This window comes from Onychomys torridus, chromosome 5 (genome assembly GCF_903995425.1).
Source record: "Onychomys torridus chromosome 5, mOncTor1.1, whole genome shotgun sequence".
In the NCBI taxonomy this organism is placed as follows: Eukaryota; Metazoa; Chordata; class Mammalia; order Rodentia; family Cricetidae; genus Onychomys; species Onychomys torridus.
Genome location: NC_050447.1, coordinates 78,376,004 through 78,402,701, shown reverse-complemented (window position 1 = coordinate 78,402,701; position 26,698 = coordinate 78,376,004). Strand labels below are relative to the sequence as shown.

The 26,698-nt window shown below is 45.4% G+C and overlaps 1 protein-coding gene and 1 non-coding gene across 4 annotated transcripts; both read right to left on the bottom strand.

Annotated features, from left to right (window-relative positions):
- On the bottom strand, positions 1 to 25,572 carry Msrb2 (methionine sulfoxide reductase B2). 3 transcript variants are annotated; one of them, XM_036187424.1, is made up of 5 exons: positions 25,408 to 25,572; positions 20,660 to 20,760; positions 15,891 to 15,967; positions 1,692 to 1,839; positions 1 to 719 (listed from the first exon to the last, which is right to left on the bottom strand). In XM_036187424.1, the coding sequence occupies exons 1-5, from the start codon at positions 25,502 to 25,504 to the stop codon at positions 615 to 617; spliced, it is 528 nt and encodes a 175-aa protein (XP_036043317.1). In that variant the 5' UTR covers positions 25,505 to 25,572; the 3' UTR covers positions 1 to 614. The 3 variants fall into 3 exon arrangements, with proteins under 3 accessions (XP_036043317.1, XP_036043318.1, XP_036043319.1); XM_036187425.1 differs by lacking the exon at positions 25,408 to 25,572 and adding an exon at positions 21,595 to 25,399; XM_036187426.1 differs by lacking the exon at positions 25,408 to 25,572 and adding an exon at positions 24,111 to 25,399.
- Trnak-uuu lies at positions 8,349 to 8,421 on the bottom strand. The gene has a single exon. It is a non-coding gene; the product is annotated as a tRNA-Lys (tRNA).
- Positions 25,573 to 26,698: the final 1,126 nt, after the last annotated feature.

Sequence of the window (26,698 nt, the reverse complement as noted above, 5' to 3'; positions counted from 1 at the left end):
GTAAACATCAATCTCATTGTTTTATTTGAGTATTTTGAAGGTTAGTGTTGCAGTACAGAGTTGAAGGAGAGCATTGTCCCTTGAAGTTGACTCCACTCACACGGATCCCACTTGTGGGTTGTGAGGTTGGAAGTCGCATGTCTCAGCCAGTGAGATTCTTGACAGGAAACCACAAATCTCACCCATCACTGCACCTGTTTCCCACACTCGGCCACTCCCGTCCTCCTTCTCAGTACTGGGATCTCATCCATGCCAACCTTTCCTTTTTCTCCCCCGTGAACCCTCACCTGTGGATGTCCATGAAGGAATTAACTTCAACGACCACTTCAGGTCACTTCAGGTGCTAGGGGACCCTTGTCAGCCCACGAACCAGTTCAAATCCTGCCAAGGTCCTACCCGCAGCCTTGGAAGCCAGTTGAAGAATGGGCTGACTTTTGTTGTTGTGAAATTCCACAGCTCAAGAGGAAGCTGGGGTTGAGTTGATTTCAGGTGACTAAGAAGCTGTGGCGCCCATGCAGCCAGTAACAACCTTAGCTTAAATGTATCATGAATGAAACACGGTGTCCGTCCGAATTTACAAGATGGAGGGCAAAGCATGGGCCTCCTGGAGATGGTCAGTGCTTGCTTGGTTTGAACTTCAGGGCCACACTGTTGATGCAAAACCTTTGGCCAGTGGGCTCCGGTCCATCAGGAAACACATGGCCGAGGTGAGCGTCACACTGCAGGGGAGAGAGAGACGCCTTAGTCACTCTTTAGGAAAACAACTCCACATGGCCCACCCCACCCCAGAGCCTGGCAGCTGGGAAACATGGCTTTTGTACTAGAATTTGGTTCAAAATGGATATAGGGATATACACAGAGAGCTCTGGCAGGAGGCAGCGCTACTTTCCCAGTGAGCACGGGGGCAAGTGATTAAGCTTAGGTCTTGACTTGTTCATCTATCAGATGGGGATCACAACCATAACCCACACACTAGAGCCATTATGAAGCCAACCCAGCACAAGTCGGGTAAGGATTGATACAATCTGGGTGGTCACTCAACAATCACTTCTCTTTCCTGCAGACAAAACTTAGTCCTTTTCATCTGCTAGCTGCTGTCGTCTTATGAAACCCATGCAACAGAAAACATGAGCACTAAAGAACATAACAAGGAGTCTCCTTGGGATGGCAAGACAGCTCAGTGATAAAAGCACTTGAGGTGAGATCCTGACAACCTGACTTAATCCACAGAACCCATAGGGGGAAGGAAGAGAAACTGACACCTGAGATTTGTCCTCTGACCTCCTCACACATGCCATGGGGCTTGTGCTCTCATGCACACACACACACACACACACACACACACACACACACACACACACATGCAAACACAACAAATAATAATAGTAATAATAATTATAACAATAATAAAACACAAGCCAAGTTTTCTGTCTGGACCCAAGCTCCTCCTCCTCAGACTCCAATGAGTAAGGAGCTAATGAACCTGCCTGTTGGTGGCATGCTGCTAAGTAGGAAGGAGGTGGAGAGATGCCACCTTCACTTTCAGTGCCTGCTGGGATGAGAGAGAGGGATCATCACAGGTGTGGGTACAAATCTAGGGCATTCTGATGACGAAGTTCACCATGGAAGAACAAGAGAGGCACCAAGAAAAGGGCAGCTCCTTTCCTTTCAGAGAAAGCAAAGCACATCACCTGCTTGCAGACTACCTCCACGCGAGCACATCCTAAGGAACTGTCCAGGCGTCTCAGGATCCCTGAATGACTTTCATCTGAGCCTGTTGTGCCGTGAGCCTCAGAAAACGAAGGCCAGCCAGTGCCAGAGCAGTACTTCTTCTCAGAACTGTGGGAGACAGTGCAGACACACAGTGGTCATAGGACATGGTGCAGACACACAGCAGTCACAGGACACAGTGCAGACACACAGCAGTCACAGGACACAGTGCAGACACACAGTGGTCACAGGACACAGTGCAGACACACAGCTGTCACAGGACAGTGGAGACACACAGCATTAGACACATGGCTGTTGGCGTATCAGAAAATTCTTAGGCCTCATCCCTTTGTTCCAAGCAGGACAGAACTCCCACTTCCCTCTGCCAGATCCCCAGCTGGGCTTCCTGAATACGCAGTGCCAGGGAATTGTTCCTGCTGCCCCTTTGCTCTTCAAAACATTGTCTGGCCATAGTGAAAGGATGTCTTGTTCCTGGGGTGCTAATGCCTTCTTTCTCTACATCTGACCTAAAAGAACTAAAACCACTGAGGCTATGTGAGCTCTTTTGCATGTGAGGAACCACAGATCGAATCCATGCATTCCAAAGGCAGGAAAGGAAGGGATGAAAATGAAAGAACAGTGGGGGGGGGGGGGGTCTGCAGGACGGTGGCATAAGAGCTAATGAGACAGTGTGTAACAATGGACATTTCTATTACCAGAACACAGGCTGCCTGTCCTGGAGAAGGAAAGCTCTCATGCCACTTCTCAGAGGTGTGATAGGCAAGCTACTCAATCTCGGGTGGACATGGTGGGTTCCTCACCTGGAACAGTAATATCTGCCCTGAGAGGACACTTTGAGGATTTCAGGAGACTCCTCGGTGGAGCCAGGTGGGAAGCGAGGCACGTGGCAGGTGCTCATGAGCGCTCGTTATAATTATCATCATTAATCAATTAGCCTGGCACTCTGACTAATCACTGGGCAAAGCCGGATGCTTGGGGTGGTCTCCTGGGGACAAAGGATGCTAATCACTGGAGTGGGCCAAGGGGCTGAGGAGTGGAGACCTGCCCCCAGAACACTTCACCCTCAGGACCAGGCTGCAGCTCAGTGGCAGGGCATTTGCCTGGGGCCCACAAGGTCCTGGGTTTGACTCCCAGCATTACAAAGGACGCATCCTTCTCTTAGAACCCACACAGAAGATTGGCTGTAAAAGCACACCAGAAACACACACTTAAAGAAAATTACAGACAGCAGAGACCATCATCTCTCCCGAAGAAAGAAGTAATTTGAAGTTAAACCCTGCCTAAGACCGGACAAATGAGTGATGAAGGCCTAGTTCAGCTGGACACAGCATCATGGGCAACAAGGCCACATGACAGGAAAGCAAACATTGGCCTCAGGGCCCCTCTGTGCCCCCAAGTTATTAAGGGTCCCTGACCAATATTTAGCAAGTGAGAAACATGATTTGGAATTTAAAAACATGTAAGTATCACACTACTTTTTTTTTTTTTTTAAAGACAGTTTCATTATGTAGCCCAAGATGGTCTTGAGCTCATGATCTTGCCTCAGCCTACTGAGGGCTGGGACCACAAGTACATATCACCATGCTTGACTTCATTTTAATACATAATAAGTTCTTTATATATTAACAGAACATTTTTGTGACAATTATATTTTCTACAATGAAATAGGTGCTGTGGGATGTCTTTCTGTGTGCGTTGAATATATGTTGTTGCCATTGGTTAATAAGTAAAGCTGCATTGGCCTATGGCAAGGCAGCTTAGAGGCAGGTAGAAATCCAAGAAGATGGACAGGAAGAGAAAGGAGAAACAAGGAGAAGCCATCCGGCCGTCCAGGGAGCGGCATGTAATGGCACGCAGGTAAAGCCACGGAACACGTGGTGACATATAGATTAATAGAATTGAGCTGAGTTTAGTTATAAGAGCTAGCTAGCAAGAAAATTGAGCCATAGGCCATGGTCATACAATTCAAAATTGATATAAGCCTTTGTGTGTTTATTTGGGTCTGAGCGGCTATAAGACTGGGTGGGACATAGGAAAACTTTCCAAATACAACTAGGTACTTCATAATTGTGTTATTTTATAATTTTCACAACATTTTTATTGTCTGGTTCAAAAACATTTAAACAAACTGATATCTGTGACTCTGCATTCATTGTACCCCAAGATTGTTCTAACTAAACCACATAATGATGAGGGGCTGGAGTGAGGTGTGGCTCAGTGGTAGAGGGTATCCTTAGCACATACAAGGTCTGGGGCTCAAGTTTCAGCAACTCGTTGCTCCCCTAGAAATATCTCAGGAAGCCTCAGGGCTTCTTTTTGAGAGTCTCTGAAGGAATAGCTTGACTTCCAAAAGGTCTTGGTGGGAAGCCACACTCCATAACATCTGTGTCCTTAAAGTGTTATTTTATTTGATCCTCTGGTGCTACCAACTCATGGAGCATGGGCTAACAGTAAAATGATGGTTTCACAAGGTTGCCAGGAAGAATTACTGAGGTGCTTTGGTACATAGTATGTTCAGAATAAGACCTGATACCTGGAACACACTGTCACTCACTTTAACTTTTTTTTTTGTATTGCCAATAACAGATGCTTATGGAATATGAGCAACCCTGAGTCCAGCTAGAAGCAGCTGCACATTTGGATTGGTTTCTTTGTAAAATTATTCAGCTGAGATCACTTCTATAGATAGTGCTAGAGCACCTGCCTAGCATGCACAAGGTAGAGTTTGATCCCTAGCATGGGGAAGGGGCAGAGAGAGAGAAAGAGACAGACAGACAGACAGACAGGGAGAGACAGAGGGAAAGAGAGAGAGAACAAATTCACCTGAATACTTCGTCCTAGGAAAAAAATACTCTAAGCACCTCTTGTCTCTTCCTGCCCTCAGCATTATATGCACTACTAGCTACTAAAGGGATTTTGGTAGAGAATTATGAATGCAATAAAGCTCTTTTTAAAATCGACAAATGACTCTAAGGCTAATAAAAAGTCATTAACTGGCTTTATGGGAAACAATAAACCTTTACTGATGGAATTGGCAGAAACTTGGAGATTTTACCGAGTAATATAAGAAGCCCAAGATACATCATCGGAGACCAACAGTATAAGTATGAAGGCAAACTAATAAGTCCAAGATACATATTTAATTGATTAGCAGGTTATATGGCTCACTCCTCACAAACTTAAGCCCCTCTGGATCATATACTCTAATACTCTGAGAGAGTTCTCTCTTTCTTTTTTCCTTTTCGTTCTTTGTTTTTTGTATCTGCTCTTTGAGTTTGCTCTGCTGTATTTCTGGATATTCCATAGCTAGCGCCTCCCATAAGCAACAGCAGAAGCAGTAGGTAATCCGATGATAATTCTAAATGTAACTGTAGGAGCATTCCCATTCATTTCTGAGCAGGGATACATGAAGTTTTAAACAATATTATATTGCTACTTGGGACATGCAGGACATCAGGGTGAAATATATATATGAAAAGCAAACTACTATCAGGCTCCTCAAATGCTCCTAATTTAAGAAAGATTTATAACCATAAAATACATAATCTTGAAATAGATTTTCTTTAGATAAGGTCTCGCTGTATTGTAGCTAGAGTTTTCCTGCCTGGCCCACAGTCAGGTCAAATCTCTCTCACCCGCCAGGCCCATAGACACTCAGACCTTCTCTCCAGCCCCCGCCAAGCCCTGTTAGTCCAACAACCCACTTATAAAATAAACACACAGACATTTATATTATTTAAACTGCCTGGCCATTAGCTCAGGCCTGCCATTGTCTAGCTCTTACTCTTATATTTAGCCCATTTCTATTAATCTATACTTTGCCACATGGCTCATGGCTTACCAGTACCTTATCTCTTTCTTGTCATGGCAGTGGCTGGCAGCGTCTCTCCTGCCCCAGCCTTCCACCTCCCAGAATTCTCTTCTCTCTCGTCCAGCCTATACTTCCTGCCTGGCCACTGGCCAAACAGCATTTATTTATACAGAGCGATATCCACAGCACTGTATAACCCAGTCTGGCAACTTGAACTCTAGATTCCCCTGCCTCAGCCTCCTGGTCACTTGGACTGCAGATACACCCCACCACTCCTGGCACCAGACCCTTCCAGAAACAGCTCATGGGGGAAAGAAGGGAGGTAGAGGAGGCAGTGGCAGAACAGTGTCACTGGAGTCTGAGGTTAACAAGCTGATTCTAGATCTCTAGGGAGTGGTAATACACTGCAAAGTATTGTCGGCTTGGTAACCCACAACTCAACTCTCGGATTAGTGGAGACAAGGCTCCATGAGTAGACACCACTCACTGCAACAAGGCAGAACCTGGACAAGGACAATGGGAGCTCTGCTGGGCATGGCTGGGGACCAGGCTCCGGAAAGGGAGCTTGTGGGGTAACCTGGCCAGGTGTACCTTTAGAGTCTGGTAGTGTCTCCCTAGGGACCTGTGGTTGTGATTTGGAAGGCTGGCACCAGAAGGTGAAGACACCAAGTCAAAGCATTGTCTGAGTGGCTTACAGAGACCTGGGTAATAAAGTGGGGCCTAGCAGAAGGCTGGCAGCAGTGGAATCCTGGGTAAGCTATTTAACCTTGCCAGGCCTCAGTTCCTCACGTGAGAAGAGACCACCACCAAGAGCTGCGGAGGGCTCTGCTGAAGTGAGGGTGTACACAGCAAACTGTCAGGCAGGTGGTGGTGGCCTTGGCGCTGACACACTTCCAGTTCCTGTGGAACACAGGCTGAGTGCCAGCACTTAACAGATGTATGACTCCTGGGGTCTGAACATGACTTCAATTTAAGCTGAAAGTTCCTTGCTCTGTGGCAGTGTTGACAGGTGATTGGGTCTTAAGAGGGAAGACTGAAGTTCTCACAGGCTCGGGCCAGTTCACAAGACAGCTAGTTGGTAAAACAAGGCCACTCTTGTGTTTTAGCTCTGTGTGCTTGCACACCCCTTGGCCTTCTGTTTTGAACCCAAGGGGCTATGGCATCATCCTCTCAGACTTCTCCGTCTCCTGGGGCCCCAAATGAGCTGCTCAATAAAGTAACCGATACCAGGTGTTCTGTGTCAGCAACACAAAGGACTCGGGCAGAAGGGCCTTCAGCAAGTTCTTTAAAGACTTGAAGCATCAGTTACAACATCTATTACATGGACACATGCAACTCCTCATCAAAGGTGACAGCTTGCATTGTACTGAACCCCGTGCTTAGGACAAGTGTCCAAGAAGCTGGAGAGATGGCTAGCAGTTAAAAACACATACTTCTTTCTCAGAGAGGCTCATAACCAGCAGGAACTCCAGGGGGTCAGACACACTCTTCTGGCATCTGTGTACTCAGGTGTGTACACAAACACATACTGATAATTTACAATATATAAAAATAAAGACATTTTCTAAAAAGGTAAGAGTTCAAAAATATGACTTCTGTTACTGATCCACAGGGAATTCATAACCCAAGTCTTCAGGTGACATCAGCAATGCTGGGGCTGCTCAGCAGCAGAGAAGCTGCTATGGATGGATGAGCCAAGAAGCTTGTTAGGAGCACATCATGTTAGCTTCCTGGCTGGTGTTAACAAATTACAACAAAATGGGTGGGGTGCTCTTATGTTTCTGAAGGCTGAAAGTCCAAAATCAAGACCTCAGCAGGGCCATGTCCCCCAGAAGGCCCCCAGGAAGCCCTCTGTTCCTCCTCCTCAAATCCGGAAGTGACTGGCAATCCTCTGCATTGCTCCATTTCTTTGTGTCCATTTCATGTGCCGTCTCCTCTTTGGTCCTGTTTCCTCTCCTCTTATTAGGACACCAGTTGCATTGGATTAAAGCAACACATTCCATCTGCAGTGACCGTACTTCTATGTAAGGTCATGTTCACAGCTTCTGGAGATAAAGGCTTCAACATGTCTTCCTCAGAGACTCGGTGCTCTAGCTGGCTTTTCTGTGGCTGTGATAAAACTCTCTGATCAAAAGGAACATAGGGAGTAAGAGGATTTATTTCATTTTACAACTCCCAGGCCACACTCCATCACTGAAGGAAGTCAGGGCCAGAACCATGGAGGAAGAAATGTTGCTTACTGCATGCGCTCTCTGTGCTCAGATTCAAATTCTTACATGACCCAGTACCAACTGCCCAAGGCTGGTACAGACAACAGTGGGCTGGGCCCTCCCACATCAAACACAAATCAAGACAACTTCCACAAATGCAACTAAAACACCTTCTTCCCTGGTAGCTCTTGGTTGTGTTAAATCAACAACAAAACTAACCAGGACACACAATTCAACCCATGATGTATATACATAACATTAACTGCCCAAGGGCCTCAAACAGCACATCAGCTTCATCTCCTTCATTAAATAAAATGCTTGGCCCAATGGGAAGCACTTAAGCTCTGAACTGTGTGCTGACACAGTAACAGCAACTTAGAAGAGTTGAAAAAAAAAAAAGTCAAATGCAGTGTATGTTCTCAAGAAGGCCTAATGTAGAAACCCAGGCCCTAAGGAATTTAAGTCAGTACAGAGTAAGGGTGAGCACATACAGCATGACCACCAACTTTTGAAAGAAGCCAAGATTCCTAAATTTGTCTCTTAATTTCTCTGACTCAGTTTTTGTTGATAAACTTTTCCCTTCATTCTGACTCTGGCACCCAATATGGGGCTCGAACCCATGACCCTGAGATTAAAAGTCTCATGCTCTACCAACTGAGCTAGCCAGGCCATATTCTTAATTTTCTCAGGATCTTCATAAGAATACAGTGCCCTTTATAGCAGGAAGTAGCCTAGAAAACTATGCCCACATTCCCAAAAAATGGATTATATATATTTGTCTTTTTTTAGGTTATTGGTTACAAATTATTATTGATTATGAATGCAATCTCTTTTTAAAGAAGAGAAGGAGATCATATAGATATGATAGGATGAAAAGGGTAGATTATTGAACCTACTTTTAAAGAGCAACAACGTGTTTAAAATGTTTTACATTGGTATAGATTTTAGTTTATTGATACAAATTTAAAGTTAATTTTTTTATACTGTATGTATATTTCTACTCTTGTTTAAGGTATTATGTTTGTGCAGCTCATTTGAAATTGTAATGAATAATTAAGAAATAGATCAATAAGTAGTCATCTATGATAATCAAACTTATAGTCATGTTAGTTAAGTTTTCTAGGTATACAAAGATGTATTTCAGTTAGATAGGTAATCTTCAAACACTTCAAAGACCTACAGAATATGGCATTTAAAATGTTTTAAAAACTTAGACTTTCTGGATAATGAGACACATCTGCTCCTGGCAGCACTGATTTACTTCAAAGAGAAAGATGGGCATTGAAGACACTCTATATGGAATTTATCTCCTTCTTGGCAAAAATACCCATTTGGGCAAGAAACTGCCTGGACTGCTTGATCAACTAGACATGCAGGACCCATGGGAAGGTGACCACTGACCTTTGCAACAAAAGTCCTTCAGGTTCCTGCTTCACAGAAGAAATTGCCAGATATTCTACAAGACACAAAGAAAAGCAACTGAGAGACTTTAGGCCTGTAGGCTGAAGAATGGATGCCCCAACGTTGCAGAGGAACTTTGGGTGACTTTCCAGGTAGCCAGTTGTCTCTGTCATTCTAGATTTTTGGAAGTTGCTTACAATGCTCTTTCTGTTTACTTAGGTAATACTATATCCTTCTGAGGGCTTTGATGTGGTTGAAGACTAGATAGTTATAATTTTCCTTGGTTATGATAAAAGACAAATTAGATATAAAACTTTAGACTCACAAATATAAGATATCTAGAATATTTTCTTTAATTTTACCAAATACAAATAGACTAGATATTGTAACTGTAATTCTTGCTTGACAACTGTTTGTTATATGTAATTTTACTATGTTAAAGTTAAACTCTTCCTTTTTGATTAGACAGAAAAGGGGAGGTGTTGTGGGGTGTTCTGTATGCTGTAAATGTGTTGCTCTGATTGGTTGATAAATAAAAAGCTGACTGGCCAGTAGCCAGGCAGGAAGTATAGGTGGGATAAACAGACAAAGAGAATTCTTGGAAGAGGAAGGCTGAATCAGAGGAGTAGACACCAGGCCACTGTGCAGGGAGCAGCATGGAATGACGCACAGGTAAAGCCACAGAACAAGTGGCCACATATAGATTAACAGAAATGGGCTGAGTTTAAATGTAAGAGCTAGTCAGTGGTAGGTCTGAGCTAATGGCCAAACAGTTTTAATTAATATAAGCTTCTGTATGTTTACTTGGGGGACACGAGTAGGAGAGATTTGTCTTGACCACCAGCCGGCCGGGACACAGGAAATCTTTCAGCTACATGACTCTACACAAACATTTGCAGGCATGGCATTTGTATGCCCTACTTCCTACAAAAGCTCGAGACTAGAAATAAAGAGCTAATAGGAGAGAGAGAACAATATACTCCTAACACTATGCTCTTGAATGGTAAGAATGCTCAAGGAAGGGCTGGAAAGATGGCTCAGCAGCTAAGAGGACTGGCTGCTCTTCCAAAGGACCTGGGTTCAATCCCTAGCATCTACATGCAGCTCACAACCATTTGTAATTCCAGTCCTGGGGGATCTGATGCCCTCTCCCAGTTTTCATGGGAACTGGATGCATGTCATGCACAGAAACACATGCCCACAAGACACCCATACATATAAAAAATAGTAAATAAAGAATGTTCAATAATACAGTCTTCATTTATCTTTTTGCTGTTTAGAACATATTCTCCAGAATTCCTCATCATAAAAGACACACTGAGTGTTGATCCCTGAGAAAGGTTTATCTCTAATAATATACCATTGTTAGTAAGTCTGGAGTGCTTAGTATGTATTACGCCTTGCTTTGCCAGGTTAATATATGTGATGTGTGTGTGTGTGTATATATATATTTATATATACATACATATATATATGTATATATGTATATATATATATATACTCATAACTTCCAACAACCCTATGAACTGCCATTTTACAGGTAAATGAAAAAACCAAGGCAGAGAGACATTAAGAAATTTACCCAGTTACCCAACAAGGGAACAGATGTAGACACCTAGCCAGCCTTTACCACACTCTATGGTGGGTATTGCGTTCCCTGAAATATTGTGTGTTCCCTGAAATAAACATATCTGGGGTCAGAGAACAGACAGCCACTAGAACAAAGCCAAAAATGGTGGCTAGAAAATAGGAAGAGTAAGCCCTAACAGAAGTTGGGTGGTGGTGGTACACACCTTTAATCCCAGCACTTGGGAGGCAGAGCCAGGTGGATCTCTGAGTTCAAGGCCACTTTAGAAACAGCTAAGCATGGTGACCCACGCCTTTAATCCCAGAAACTCAACCTTTAATCCCAAGGAGTGGGGGCAGAAAGAGAAAAGTATATAAGGCGTGAGGACCAGGAATTAAAGGAGAAAAAAGCATGTAGTTAGTTAAGCATTTGGTTGGTTAAGCATTTAGGTTTTGGAGCAACACAGCTCAGCTGAGAGCCATTGGGATGAGGACTCAGAAGCTTCCAGCCTGAGGAAAAAGGATCACCTGAGGAACTAGCAAGGTGAGATAGCTGTGGCTTGTTCTGCTTCTCTGATCTTCCAGCATTCACCCCAATAACTGGCCTCAGGTTTGGTTTATTAATAAGACCTTTGAAGATTCCTACTACAAGTACCTTTAAGATTCATGCTATAACACTCCTGTAAATGGATGCTCTTTAAGAAGAGTATGGTCTAGAATGGAACTGATTATTATGATTTGTTTGATTTTGGTGATAAGTTTTTGGCCTCCTGAAGGCCTCTCTGCTGATGCAGCAAACTGAATCGGACTGAATTGGAAAGCCCAGGTTTAATGGGTAAAGCACACCTGGGCAATTCCCCGGCCCACAGAGAGGAGACAGGGATGCCAGACTGGAAGAACCATGTGTCTGTTTTCAGGGATGCTGCTTATATACCCTGTGGGAGTGGTCTTGAGCCTCTCTGGGGGAGGAGCTGTGTTTGGCAGGCTTTGAAGGGGCGGGTTTAGGGAAAGAGATGGGGAGGGTCTTCCACCAGACTCCTTTAAACATTCCAGACTCTTTGGGAATAGGGGTGCCAGGGTGCCAGGAGTTGAGGTGGAGCTCCCACACAAACAAATGCTCCCTTAAAGCCCAAATGTTAACGGTTTGGTGCTACTGGCAGGTGTGGACCTGTTAAAAGATAGAGCCTCGTGCAAGTTCTTTAGGCCACTGTAGGTACATTCCTGAAGAGGACTGTGGGAGCCTAGCTCTTTCCTCTTCCTCCCCTTTGTTCCTGTCCATGCAGTTGGGGTTTTGCTTTACCATACACTATTGCCATAAAAATGAGACCTCCAAGACTGTGAGCCAAAATATTTATAAGCTGATTACCTTCTGTGGTTATTATAGCAACAGGAAGCTAGATGGATATGTTCTTATAATAACAGGAAGCTAGATTGATATGTTCTTATACTAACAGGAAGCTAGACAGATATATTCTTATAGTAACAGGAAGCTAGACATATATTCTTATAGTAACAGGAAGCTAGACAGATATATTCTTACTTTTTAATTTTTTTATTTTTTTCTCCTTTTTTTATTATATTTGTGTTTTAATTTTACACCTTGGGCTTACACAGGGACACTTTGCTCAGCCTGGAAGGAGGGGAATGGACCTGCCTGTACTGAATCCACCAGGTTGAATTGAATACCCAGGGGAGTCTTGGCCCTGGAGGAGATGGGAATGGAGGGGAGGGGCTGGGGGGGAAGGTGGGAGCAGGAGCGGGAGGGGGGAGGATAGGGGAACCCATGGTAGATATATTCTCACTTTAGTAACAGGAAGCAAGATGGATATATTCTTATTTTCCTTATTCTTAGCTTCAGTATCAGCAAGAAAATTAAACAAAAACTCAAAAGTTGTTTAAAAAAGAAAAGCGGGGGGTGGGGGGGGGGGGGGGGGTGGATACTTTGCCTTTAAAACTAAAATGACTGAAAAGAAATAATGGAGGTCCGTGAAATAACTAACTGCTGGTTCAGGGAATTGGCTACTTGGTAAATAGGCTTCTGGAATATTGATCGGGTTTCTTCTGGATATGGCCTGTTTCACTGTGACTCAGGGTTGTCTACATAACTTTCTTAATTTAACTAGCATTGTGCTAACACTATAACTACCAGCTACATGTGGCCCCTTAAGCTTAAATTTGCTAAAAATCCTAACAAGCCCAGCTTCTAGGCTACACTGGCTATACTCTGGATGCTCAACATCCACATGGAACCTGAGGCTTCTATAGAGATCAAATCTATAGTGCAGACACAGAATGTGTCCTTCACCATTGCAAGCCCTGCTGGCCAGAGCCCTTCACTCTGCTTGTAGGGGTTCAGTGTTGGGGTTCAGCCCCAACCTATTGAAGGATCCCTTGAAGAGGGAAGTGAAGAATTTGAGAAATGCTAGATAGGAAATACAGAAGTAGACAAAGAAAAAAGATAGAGACACAGGATAGCTTTGGGAGGGCTCTGGGTCAATACCCAGCAGCCTCAAGTTTATTTCTAATGGGCCTTTTATACACTAGCAAAGGGAGAGGCAAAAGATCTCCCCCTTTCAAGAGCAAAGCACAACATACACCAAGTGTAGACTCTTCAAGACACCTGGTCACCACGCCCCATGGCAAAGCATCTTATGATTAGGCCTTGAGGTATAAGACACCTGGTAACTGCCTTTGCACCCTATTATGCAGCCTTGGAGAGCAACATAAACTCTGACACTCTGACCTTGAGTCAAACCACAAGTTGGAATCTTTGTGGGCTCCCACATCTGCGCTCTCTCTGCTCTCTTATTTTTTGATGCTGTGACTGACCCTGGATGGTAAGGGGAGAGGAGCCATTGGATAGTGGGAAGGCCTCCTCTGGCAATATACAGAAACAAGGACACCAATGGAGTCACCAGGACCTTGGAGATTGGACAGTAGGAGTGCATTCCTACAAGGATGACTTCTCATCTTCCAGACTGAGAAACAGGACACCTATTCAGCAGCTAAATAGTAAGAATGTAGTCTTACACTTTTACAAGGTCCACAGCTGAAAGGAAGCTAGTCACCCTAACCTTTGACTTCTCCTTTTGACAGAAACGATGATGAAGGAATAAGCAATTTCTCTGAAACCTTAGCCTCAAGCTTTACTGCTGTGATTCTGTGAACTGTTTATTTGGTTCTTTCTGTCATTTTCTAGCATTATGAAACTCCTAAAATTCTCATAATCCTCAAAGTGACAGTATCTTTTTGTAGTCTAATAGCTTAATGGATGGATGCAGGATGGGGACTCGTCACCGAGGCATAATTAGAGTATTGGGCCTTTCAGCCCCACCCCCAACATAGCTGATCACACATGACCATGATTTTGGAATGAAGCCTCCATAAGACCCAAAAGGACAGGGTCTGGAGAGTGTCTGGGTAACTGAATCCATGGAAGGGTTTAGAGAATTTTCCCAGAGAGGGCACGGAATCCAGTATCCTTCCCTGACACCCATTCTACTGATCTCTTCAACTGTATCTTTCATAATGGTGATACCCTTTTCAATGCAGTGGTAAATGTAAGTGCTTCCCTGAGTCCCAGTACTACTCAAGAGAAACGGGGAACACGGGAGAGTGTGGGAAGCCTGACTGAGAGCTGGTAGGCCAGAAGCACAGGTTGTGACCAGGCAAGTATGCTGTACTGTAGAGTACAGGACATGGGGACTGAACTGTGCCCCCAGGATCTGACACTGTCTCCAAGTAGACAAGGTCAGGTCTGAACTAAATTGGAGGATGCCCTCAGCCTACTTCTGCTGGAGAGCTGACTGCTTGCTGGAGGACAAAAGGCCTCACAGTTTTTGATGTCAGGGCTGCAGAGGTGGCTCATAGCTCATGGTTAATAGCACATGATGTACTTGTAGATGATAGGTATGCCTGGCGGCATCCTCGTCAGATAGCCCACAATAGCCTGTAACTCCAGATGCTGGGCCATTTCTGGTTTCTGAGGGCACCTGTGTACACATGCACACACATATGCACGTACACATACACACACAATTAAAAATAAAGTGAATTAAAAAAAAAAAAAAAAAGACCTCTTGTGATCACAGAAGTCTGTGTTGACTGCTGTAATCTGACAGGGAAAGTCATGTGTTCTTCCAACACTACTGTGTGAGAACTTACTTCATTCTGGTCTTCCCTGGTGCTCCTGAGCTGGTGGCTGGTGACTGGTAGTGGGCTCTTCCAGGTAGCTCCTCACCAGCACCGATACGCCTGGGCCATGGCCTGACCTCCTGAGCATGCGGGAAAATCGATCCTAATCGCGCCCATCCTTGCAGGAAGGGTCTGCCTTCTTAATGCAGCGCGTATTAGCAGCCGGCTGGCCAAGAAGCCGGGCCACTGAAAGCCCAGAGGACAGAAGGAGGCTCTGCCTAATGGAAGATTCACAGGGCTGGCTTGATTTATATTTTATTCTAAACCAATTTAAGGTTGATGCAAAAGAAAGGAAAACATCTTTGAAGTTCTGAAAAACAAGACTTCAAAGATGTTTCCTTTCTTCTTCCTTGAATCTACTTTTTTAAAGACTATTTCCTGCATATCTAAACAAAAAAAGCCTTTGTTGAAAGATTTGAGATGCTGATTGACTTAAAAGAGGCTTTGAAATCAAGGGACAATTAAATTTACTTTTAGCTCTGTAGACGAGGGCACGGTATTTGCTTCTGTCGAGCACTGTGGGGAATCAAGCCTCATAGAAGTCTGCGCTTGCTAAATTAAATTATAAACTCATTTTCCCTGGGAGAGGTATCGTTTTAATCATATGGCCTCGCAAATACTATTAGGGTTTAGATTTCTTTACATACTTTCCCCTCTAAAAAATCCTAATGGCTTTATCATGAAGTCCCCATCAGAACTTTGTTCTTTCTCAGAGATACATAAAGGCAGAACATGAGCTGGGAAGCCTAGTCAGCTGCAGGAAATACCAGAAAAAAATCAAGACAGACAGACATCCTGCATGAGCAGGCTCCTTCCAGCGGTAGTAAGAGAGGACAAAGGTGATCAATGGCCCCCGAAGGCTGGGAGCATACAGGAGGCCCTCGGGTTCAGTCTTCAGCACCAAAAAAATAAGAAACTAGGGAGCATTATTTATTAAGTATTATTTATCTAAGATCTCTTTGCATTCGCCGTCTTACCTGAAGAGTGGGCTATCACAGCACACACAATGGTACATCCCTGTCTCCTTGTTGTTCAAGTACATCCCACTGAAAGGCTGAAAGTCAAAGATCGAGGAACGTCATCACACTCAGGCAGTAAAGGCTGAGGGTGTGCTGGCCCAGTACTACAGTGTTTGCCCAGCTTTCGAGAGGCCTTAAGCGCAATCCCCACCACTGAAAAAAAATGATCGACCAAGAAACAAACAATAAAGCTCCAGTCAAGGAATTGCACTCATTTGACATCGTGCAAGTATCAGCAGAGAAAAACTGCAGTCAACCAAGGAAGCAGCCTGCAAGCTTCTTTACAGCCTGCCCTTATCATGCCAAATATTCAAATTGTGACATTAATAATGCTTTGTATTTATGTACCACCTTTCATCCAAGAACATCAAAGTCCATGAAAAAGCATGAACACCAGTCCCATCCTCTGCCATCCTGGAAGATTTTTCTCTCTCATCTCCAAAGGGCTAAAGCAACAGGAGTCTAAACACTCATCTAGGACACTTTGAACTCTCTAATTAAAGATGGAATATAAAGGGCTCAGTGGTAGAGCACTTCACTTGTATGCAGAGACCCTGAGATGGATCCCTGATAGGAGGGGTGGAGGGAGAGGGTGAGGGAGAGAGAGAAGGGAAGAGAAAACACAAATACACCAAAAGCATTGTTCAGTGACTTTGGGGTTGTGCCGTTAACACACATCATGCGGCGTCAGCACTGTGTAGAGTCAATCGGGGTTAAATGATGAGCCAGGGCCCTGGTGCTTGGTCATCGTGTAGATGAAAGCATTACATCCACAAGATTCAAAGAAGGTGTAGGCTTTCAACAGCTGAAAGGGGCACAAGGGGAATTAGAGCAGTGAATGAGTGCAGTCCATACCTGGTGCCCTCTCCTGGCCTCCTTGGGCACCTGCACACACGTGGTACACATAAATTCATGTGCTCACAAATAAAATAAATAATCTTTAAAAAATTTTGTCAAATCCCTTTATCATCCCCTCAGTCAACAAAATTACAAAGAGAGTTTGCACAGGCTAACTGTAAAAGCCATGTCCTGGTGACAAGCATTACCCAACCACACAGACAACAGGATTCAAAGCATGGCATGCTGGCTGAGTGGCAGAACTGCCAGGGAATCAGCTCTCCTGTCTCTCTAGAGTCACCAACTTAAAAACTCCCCATAGCGCTAACTGCATTATTTTAAAAAAGCTTCCTGGGGGATGTTCAAATCCACTTCATGAGTCTACCAGATGGACACACCTGGATGCCCTTGATCTCCAAAAGTCTTAAAAGTCTAGCTTGGTGGCACATGGCTGCAATCATAGCACTGGTGATGCTGAGGCAAGAGGATCATGAGCTCAAGACCAGCTTGAACTACATAGCCAGACCCTGTCTAAAAAGCAAGGAAGGGAGGGAGGGACAGAGAGAGAGAGAGAGAAAGAAAGAAAGAAAGAAAGAAAGAAAGGAAGGAAGGAAGGAAGGAAGGAAGGAAGGAAGGAAGGAAGGAAGGAAGAGAGAGAGAAGAGAGGGAGGGAGGGAGGGAAGAAGGAAGGGAGGGAGGGAGGGAGGGAGGGAGGGAGGGAAGGGAGGAAGGAATAGAACATTTAGCCACAAAAGTCTGAATGAGTCTAGTGAGCTGTTCATTCACAGTGACACCTGACTTGAACATTGTGGACATCCCTGCCATGAAGGCTGATCAACATGCCCTGTCCTCAGAAACCAAGCAGCCTACAAAATTAAAAGCACAATTTCATTAATAACAGAATCAGGAGGTTGCTGTGAGAGTACGTAAACTGAATAATCCAAATGAACAGGAATTACTTAACCTATGTCCCGCCATGATGCCTATCTGCTACCCACTGTCTGGCTCCTAATGTCTCCTCATCAACTCCCTGATGTAGTCCAAGCCATTTACATATTAGGAACAGAACAGCTTCTGTTTTATCTGTTTGTCCTACTACTTACTGATAATCTGAACACAATCAGTGCTGGACTGGGTGCTAATGTTGCAGATGGGAAAAACTGACTCAAAAGTTAATTACCTTTCCCAAATTAAAACCAAAGTTTCTTGTACTGCCCTGATGACAAGACCCTGTGAGAAGACAGTCATACTTTGTGATGATAGCCATGAGAGAGAACTAACAAAGGACCCTCCCCTGGAAGCAGCGTCCATGAAGCTTTGTGAGCAGATTGTGTGTGTGTGTGGGGGGGGTATCTTTATTCTTTTAACCTTTCCTTATGAATGTGTGTAGCTGATAGATGCCAGTTATGGAAAAATGCCAAGCACTACTGAGTTGAGCTTTGAAGAATGGGTAATAACCTAGCAAATGAGAAATGGAGTGTTTCAGACAGAGAGGACATGCAAATATCGATGATACGGGAAGGTAGGAGAAGCCAGATCACACTGGGCTGTGAGTGGACTGTGATAAAGAATGTAGACCAGCTCCTGCTGAACACAGGCGTTGGAGAGGCACACTTTGAACTTGTTCACTGGCTGTGCTCATGGTCAGAGTTGTGCCCACGCTTAGCACTGAGGGAAAGAGAGGGGGAGAAAAAGAAGGAGGGAAGGGTAGAGGAGGGAGGGGAAACAACCATACACAATCAAAAACAAAAATGACTGGAAGGGCAAAGAGATATCAGAGGCAAGAGAGAAGATTAGGGGGTGTCAATCATTAATCCAGGCCTGGGTGGTGCTATTACTCCAGTTGGAAAGGGAAAAAGAAAAAGAAAGGAGAGAGGGAGGGAGGGAAGGAGGGAGGGAAGGATAAAGGAAGGAAGGAAAGAAGGATAGGAAGAAAGGAAGGATAGGAAGGAAGGGAGAGAGGGAGGGAAGGAAGGAAGGGAGAGAGGGAGGGAGGGAGGGAGGGAGGATCCAGAAGCCAGAATTGAAATGACTGCCCGCACAGGGGAAGGGAACAGGGCCAGAAAGAGAATGAACGTCAACACCACTCTGCGATTTCAAGTATGTCTGGACCAGCGACAGCTCCCTCTCCTTTGATTCTATTTGTTCTCCCATGATAGAGGCAGAGGACATGTTTGAAAGGATGCTGCATGCAGGTAATCTTATTCAAGAGGAGGAGTCAGAGAAAATGGAAACCAATGAAAAAGGTGAGGAGCCCCTGGGTTGGTGGCTGTGAGGACACAATCCCCAGTAGGCCTATGGGGCAAGTGAAGAGACAATCACCAGATTTTGGTAAGGCTGAGCCTGCCAGGAATGCACATGTGGGCTACCTCATAGAGAGGATGCTGGGTCCTGACTGATTTCTCTACCCTGTTCTCTGAGGCTCATGGTGTCTCCTGGAGCCTCATGTCAATCAGAAGCCTCAGGGCAAGAAAGCTGATCCTCCTTGTGGGGTTCAAAGCAGGGAGACCAGACCCAGAGGGCAGAGAAGGACCCGAGAAACTAACTCCTCTCCTGTTGATACCTGACTCTTGGTTATCACTCAGCCAGGGTGAAAATTCTTTCACTGGCTGCAAGCACTGCTAACATACCACCATTGCCTGACTAGTACACACACACACACACACACACACACACACACACACACACGTGCAACTGAATTTTAATTAGGAGTCACCAATTAGGAGGTTTTGGGAGCCTCTCTTCCCTTGGACTAACGAAGCTGGCTGATTCTTCCAGCTATACACAATTCTAAAGTTAAATGTGGAAATGGAGCAACTGGAAGGGATTTACAACATTAGTTAAAATAATGGATGATGCTCATTTTGTAAAAGGGCCAAGTGCAAAGGATATTGCACCATCTGCTTCAGAAGCCCACAGATTTATTCTCCTAAACATCTGGCAGACTATCTCCAGGCTCCCTGTACACACCAAACCCCGCCTGGCTGGTTACCTGGGAATTAGGCTGGTCTTAGGACATGCATCATGTGTGCTTCCCTTGTGCTGTTCACAACAGTGAGAAAAAGTCTCATTCCCACCCACAGGAAGTTGAACAAAAACAGAACTTCAAAAAAACACTTCCCAAGAATTTGTAAGGATCTGCCAGCTTGTCTGCTGGCTGTGATGTCTGAACCTGCGTTCACGTTTAAAGGACCAAAGCTGCCTGTACTTTGCATGGGTACCAACAGTCTGGTCACACAACACTGAAGAAGGCCCAGGGGATCTACTTCAAAAGTGAAAGCATCTCGCAGGAACAGCTCAACAGTAAAACCCCAGTGGCTAACTTTGGTCCTGGCATCACGTGTGGTGAGTCACAGTGCCAGCACAATGCCTGTGGAAATGAACAGAGGCTGAGACTAACCGGTGCAGTTGGGTGTGTCCAATACAACATTCACCGGCATCCCTGTTTTGAATGCCTCCTCTAGCCAGGCACCCAGAGCAAGTACCAGGAAACAGAGAACACGGGGGCAACTGCTGTGAAAGAAAACACGGAAGAGGCAGCCTAGGCAGGGGTTGAGTTGGGTCTGGGTATGTGTGTGTGTGTTATATATAGTGTGTGATATATATAGAGAGAAAGGTAGAGAGAAAGCAGGAAGAGAGGAGTAGATACAAGGAGGTGGATTGAGGATGTTGGCCTGGTCAGCAGGGATCGGGCAGTAGAGCGCATGCGTGGCACTAAAGGGTGGAGAAGGATTCTCGTTTCTTTAGGTGGGTGGAAACTGTAGGCCTAATATAGAGACTGCTGGAGGCTGACCAGATCCTCACAGTGTCCATGAAGGGGTGTAGGCACCTCTACTCCAGCCCCCGCCCCCAGAACATCTTAACAGAATACTGCCCGTCATCCCGCTTACCGCTTCAGTTCCCTTCTCTCTGGTGACATAGAACTGCTCGGGGGTCAGTTTCCTCTGCCAGTCAGTCTTGCTGAGCGAGAGCTTGGACTTCGTGAGCGACCCTGCATTGTTAAGGAGGGAATTGGTTTTATTGAAATAAAGCACTGTCCCTCCCCATGTCACCCCGAGGAACGAGGCCAGCTCCTGCTCTCTCCGCTGTGGCTTCTTTCTTCACAGAAGGCTCAGGCCCAAGATGCCTCCTCACCCAGTTCATTAACAAGAACTGGTTTTGGTTGTTGTTTTTTTGTTTTGTTTTTTTGTTTTTGGTTTTTTGTTGTTCTGTTTTTGTTTTTTGTTTTTAATTTTTTGTTTGTTTGTTTTTTTCGAGACAGGGTTTCCCTGTGTAGCTTTGCTCCTTTCCTGGAACTCACTTGGTAGCCCAGGCTGGCCTTGAACTCACAGAGATCCGCCTGCCTCTGCCTCCCTAGTAAGGCGTGAGCTACCACCGCCTGGCTTGTTTTGTTTGTTTGTTTGTTTGTTTGTTGAGCTAAGGATCGAACCCAGGGCCTGTGCTTGCTAGGCAAAGGCTCTACCACTGAGCTAAATCCCATTAACAAGAACTGTGCTGAGCAGAGAGCCAGTGCCTGTCTGCTCCTCCTGGGGCACTGACCCCAAAGAAGTGGCTCCGGCTGGAAATTCTGCCAAACAAATTCTCCAAGGTACCTCACAGTGGAAGTGGATTCTTCCCCCATTTCTGCATTAAACAATTTCAAGTATTTTTTGGTTTAGTTTTCCTTAGAGAGCGTATAATAACCCCTTTGCTGTCGGGCACATCAGTCTTTCTGGCCGTCCTGACCCTTCCTGACCTTTCTGGGATCTGCTGATTAGTCCTGTGACTTTGAAAAAGCTTTTCATGCCTCCATTTCATTTTTGCAATTAAAAAAAAAATTACTTACAGAAATTATCACGCAGAGTCATGGATTTCCTTAAGGCATTCCCATACATATGCTGTCTTTGTTACTGCCCCTCGGATTCTCCTCCCCATCTCTGTCCCCTACCTTCCTTCTGCTTGTACACATTCTGCTACCCCCCCCACAACCTTCTAAGACCTCTCCTCAACTCCACATCTTCTGTCTACTTTTATGACTTGTACCTTGACCCCCCCACACACAAATATATTAAAATGTGTAATTAAAATAGAGGATCTACATATGAAAGGAAGTGTGAGGCAGGTCTCTTTCCTGGTCTGGGATGCTCTGCTTAACATAATGATTTCAAGTTCCATTGATTTTCTGGCAAATACCATGATTTCATTTTCTTTAGAGTTGAATAAAGTTCCAGTGTGTGTGTGTGTGTGAGAGTGTATACTGTGATGGCTAATGAAACTCCATTTTATGATAGGCTTCCACCTTGGTATCTAATAGCTGTGTGTCTCTGACTCAGGTTCCTCCAAGCTCTGGATTTCTTGCCCACCCCTCAAAACGGTGCAGCAGTGACCATCTGCTTGCAATGATATGAGTAACTCCTGATTCTGGCTTTTGTAACTTGCTTATGCAGATATTCAAGGACTCTTGGCAGAGTAGTACAGCTCATTGGCCTCCCTAACTTGCTTTTGTAGATATTCGAGGACCTATCTTTAAAAGCCAAAGGTTTCCTTCACTTACCTCTAGATGGCACTTAGAGACAGTGGCCCTGCTACCAGTTTTAATCAATTTGGCTAATTATTATTTGAATTGAGTCTGGTGGTCTTTTCCATCTGAATTGAGTCTGGTGGTCTTTTCCAGGTGGTTTTGAACTCCACAACAATACCATATTTTCCTTATCTATTCAACAGCTGGACATCTAGGCTATTCCATTTCTTAGCTATTGGGAATAGCGAAGCAGCAGACATGGATATGCAAATAGCCCTGAGGTAGGACTTCGAATCCTTTAGCTATGTGCCCAGGGGTGGTGCAGATGGGCCACATGCTAGCTAGTTCTGAAAAGTGGTTTCCATCAGGACCCAGCTGGGAGCAGTGAGGGAATGGATAGAGATGATCTTTGAGGGAGGAGTTATTAAACTCCTTCAATAGCTACTTGTAAAGGTATCACTAATTTTGTCTGCCAGAGGGGTCTGTATTTTAAAAATTCTCTTGCATAGAGCTCCCTATTGTGAATCTGTCTATTATCTGTTTGCTTACATCTGTTTTAAGATAAGGTCTGCCACACCCACTGTGTAGTCTAGACTGGCCTTGACCTCCAGATACTTCTGCTCAACCTCAATCTGTCACTGTGCTTCATGATTTCTGTCCATCCTTTGTTCCTCCTTCTCCTGTTCTTTATTACTTCTGTCCTGTTATATTTATATGGACACATGTACACAAAGCATCTAGGACAAAACTATATTTAGTTAAGGTGGGTATAAAGCTGTCTTAGAGTTTCTATTGGGTGATAAAACACCATGACCAAAAGCAAGCTGGGAGTGAAGGGCTTATTTTATCTCACAACTCAGGTCCCCCTCCATCATTGAGGGAAGTCAGGAAGTTAGGAAGACTGGAGCAGAGATGACTGAGGAGCGCCTCTTACTAACTTGCTCTTCCAAACGCACTCAGCTTGCTTTCTTATCCACCCCAGAACCACCTGCCCCCAGACACCCACAGAGGACTGGGCCCTTCTACAGCAATCATCAACCAAGACAATGCCCTTACAGATTTGCCCACAGGTGGTCTCTCATGGCATTTTTTTCAACTGAAGGTCCTCTTCTCAAATAATTCTAGCTTGGGTCAGGTTAACAGGGATAACAACAACTAAACAAACAAAACCCAATCCAGACCAAAAGCCTAATTCTGATAATAAATGTTTCCATTGTTCCACATTGGAAGGAGTTTATCACCGTTCAGCACTTTAACTTACAAATAAGAAAAGACAGACTCAAATGACTACTAAACCCGCCTGAGGGGAGGAGGGGTCCTGCCCTAGGCTTCCTTCTGCCTCCATATTGCCCTCAACATCTCCAAATCCCAGCCCGGGATGCAGACTCCCAAACTTTGATTCCCCTCCACCATAGGTAGGCCTGCTGTGCCCCTCCATTTATAGCCACCGCCTGGAAATGTGCACTCCAGCCATGATGGTGGGTCCTTTTTCGTTCTCCTTGCACCCGTTCTCACGACAGTTTGACGCTCTGTTGGGAAGTTCATACACATTAAAGATCATCATATCTTCATCTCCAATGCTGGAAGAGGTATGGGGGGCGGGGACAAAAGGGAAGCAAAGGAAAGGGGCTTCAGCCCTGTGAGTTTCTGTCTCCACTGGCTCCGCAGTAAGCCTAGATGAACACACACAGGATAGAGGGACATCTCCAAGTCAGACAGTGGGTCCCCACTGGCAACCAAATCTGTCTCCTTGACCTTCGACCTCTCAGCCTCCCAAACTGTAAGGAATACATGTTGCTTATGCCCCCTACTTAGTATTTGTCATGGATGACCCCACTCACACATCAAAGTCAGGAAGGAGCAGAGAGCTGAGGCTGGAACAACCGAGGCTGTAACCACAGAACCATGCTTCTCATTCTTAATGGATGCAGTTTGTTGACCTGGACCTCCATGCTTTACTTAAGTAGTCCTTAACTGTTTGGGTTGAGGCCAGTTTCCCATCCTGAGAGTAATGCTGTTAAGAAGGTCTTTGCACATACAGCTTTGTTCTTTTGAATTATTTCCGTCGAATAAACTCCCTGGAGGGGCTGTCTGGTAAGTTACACAGCTCCTGCTAAGTACTGGTGTCTAGCCAAATTTAACGTGGCTGAAGACTCTCAGCTCCCAGGGCTATTCATCAGGCTGCTTCTGACAGCGCCAGTTCCAAGAAGTTTCCGCTGAAGTCACTCAGCTATAAGGACTAACACAGCTTCAGCCGACGAGGTTTGCAAAGGGTCTCGCTGAGATACCAAAGAAGTGAGGAAAGCTCTAGCCGGAAGTCGTGTTGGATCAGTTAGCAGTCCACAATCTCGGGGCATACATTTATTGAACAATAAAATTCTAAAGTAGCAAGGGTCTAAAAAGACTTCTACAAGAATTGGTACCCTTCAGCAGCATAAAATATAAAACTGGGTTGGAAAGGAGGTCAAGAGAGCAGCTGCCCAGTGCCAAACCACAGGGGCACGAAATTGATGACTCTTACTCCTTCCTCCCCGGTAAGTTGGAAAACTGCCTCAACTCACAAATGGGGATCAAAAGCACTTACCACCCCACCCCCGTTCTGTCTCTCATCCACTAATAATGACTGTGGGGACACAAGAATGATTAGCACACATCTTAGGTCCTAGATCCACACAGACCAATGCAGCATGCAAGGCAAGCAAGCACCCAGTGGGCCGATGGGCCGCTCACACAGGACAGGAGGCAGCTGGCAGTCCTCGGAAAGGGGGTGTACAGGGCAAAGGACCAACTCCTGCTGGGGGTGGGGGGGCGCTCGAGGGACAGCTGTTGGCCGCCACTGGGTCCCTGACTATGGCTCCGGGACACTGACGATTTCGTGCACCAACTAAAACGTAACATATCAACGCACTGTGTGCAAGCGTGGGAGTGAATTCGTGCCCTCCGGGGATTCTCTGCCGGATCAGTGCTCCCCCAACACACCAACTTCACCCACCACGGTGCTCGACAACTCAAGCTGCAAGGGGCCTCGGGGCCACGGGGCCACGGGGACCGGGTTCTCAACGCCTCACCGGAGACGGCCCCGGGTCAGCCAGGGCGGTGAAACCGAAAGCCACGAGGCGGCGGCGACAGAAGACCTACCTGAGTCCCCGTGTCCCGACCCCGCACAAGCCCGCGCTGGCGGCCCAGGCACCTCCAGCAAGGGCAGGCCCCGCAGAGCTCGCAGCAGGCGCGCCATGACGCTGCCAGTCACGGGTTCCCTTCCCACTCTACCCCACCTCCCCTCCGCGGGGTCCCTCTCCTCCGCCCAGGTTTCCTCTCCCCCTCCCTGCTCTCCCTTCTGGCTGGTGCGTCACCCCCCCCCCACTCCCTAACTTCTCCGCTTGCTCTTGGCACCCGCTTGCCCTTGACCTTCCCTGCGTTTCCGGATCCGCCTCGGAACACCGGGTTCCAACCCCTCGCTGCCTCCTCCAACTCCTGCCTCCTCCCGCAGGGACCTCCTTCCCTCCGATTGGGATCATTCCTAGCCTAAAACCTGTTGGGTTTCAGTTTGTTTTCCAGAGTGTGTGAAAGCCCGATCGTACCAATGACAGTTGGTTTTTTCCTGGCTTCCTTCACTCAGCATACTTATTTGGACATGGCTGCTTGGCCTTTCGTGTTACAATTGCGCACAAATCCTTTTTTGTTCCGAGTAGTATTCCATTGTACTAAACTGTATTCAGCCAGTTACGCATTACTTTAGGCTGTTTCTAGTCTTTTCACATCAAAATTAAAGCTGCCAGGAGCATTCCTGTACATGTCTTTGGGTGGATGGAGGTGTTGTCTCTAGTGTGGACACCTGGGAAGGGAATGGCGGGGTCTCAAGGGCAGCGGCTGCTGTGTGAAAGTTCCTGTTCGCTCACCCCTTGCGACAGTTGATTACCCAGGCCCTTTCTTTGGTTGTTGTTTTGTTTGTTTGTTTTTGTTTTTGATGGTCTTCCTGCCTCTGAACTGAGTTTATAGGAGTGCATCACTACACAGGAAGACTTAAACTAGTCACAGTGATAGGTGTCTCTTGTGCGCTATTATTTTTCAGTGTCTGATGACCCAACATTTTTCGTGTACTTAAACAGCGGACCACAAACTCTCCGTGGAAAATTATCTATACACTTTATTTTGTCCACTTATTATTAGATTACTTGTTATGACGTTTTCAAGTTTCTTTATATATTCTCTGGGTAGAAATCCTTTATCAAATATTTTCCTTACAAATTTCCCCTTTTCCAATCTGTGGGTCCTGTTTTCTATTTCCTACTTGTATCTTGGAATGAGAAGCTTTTAATTTTGTTGAAATTCATTTTGTCATTTTTTTTTTTTTTTTTACAGTTTGTGGGGCCTTGGAGGTATCATATTTAAGAAATGGTTGCTAGTCCAAGACTACAAGTGTTTTTTG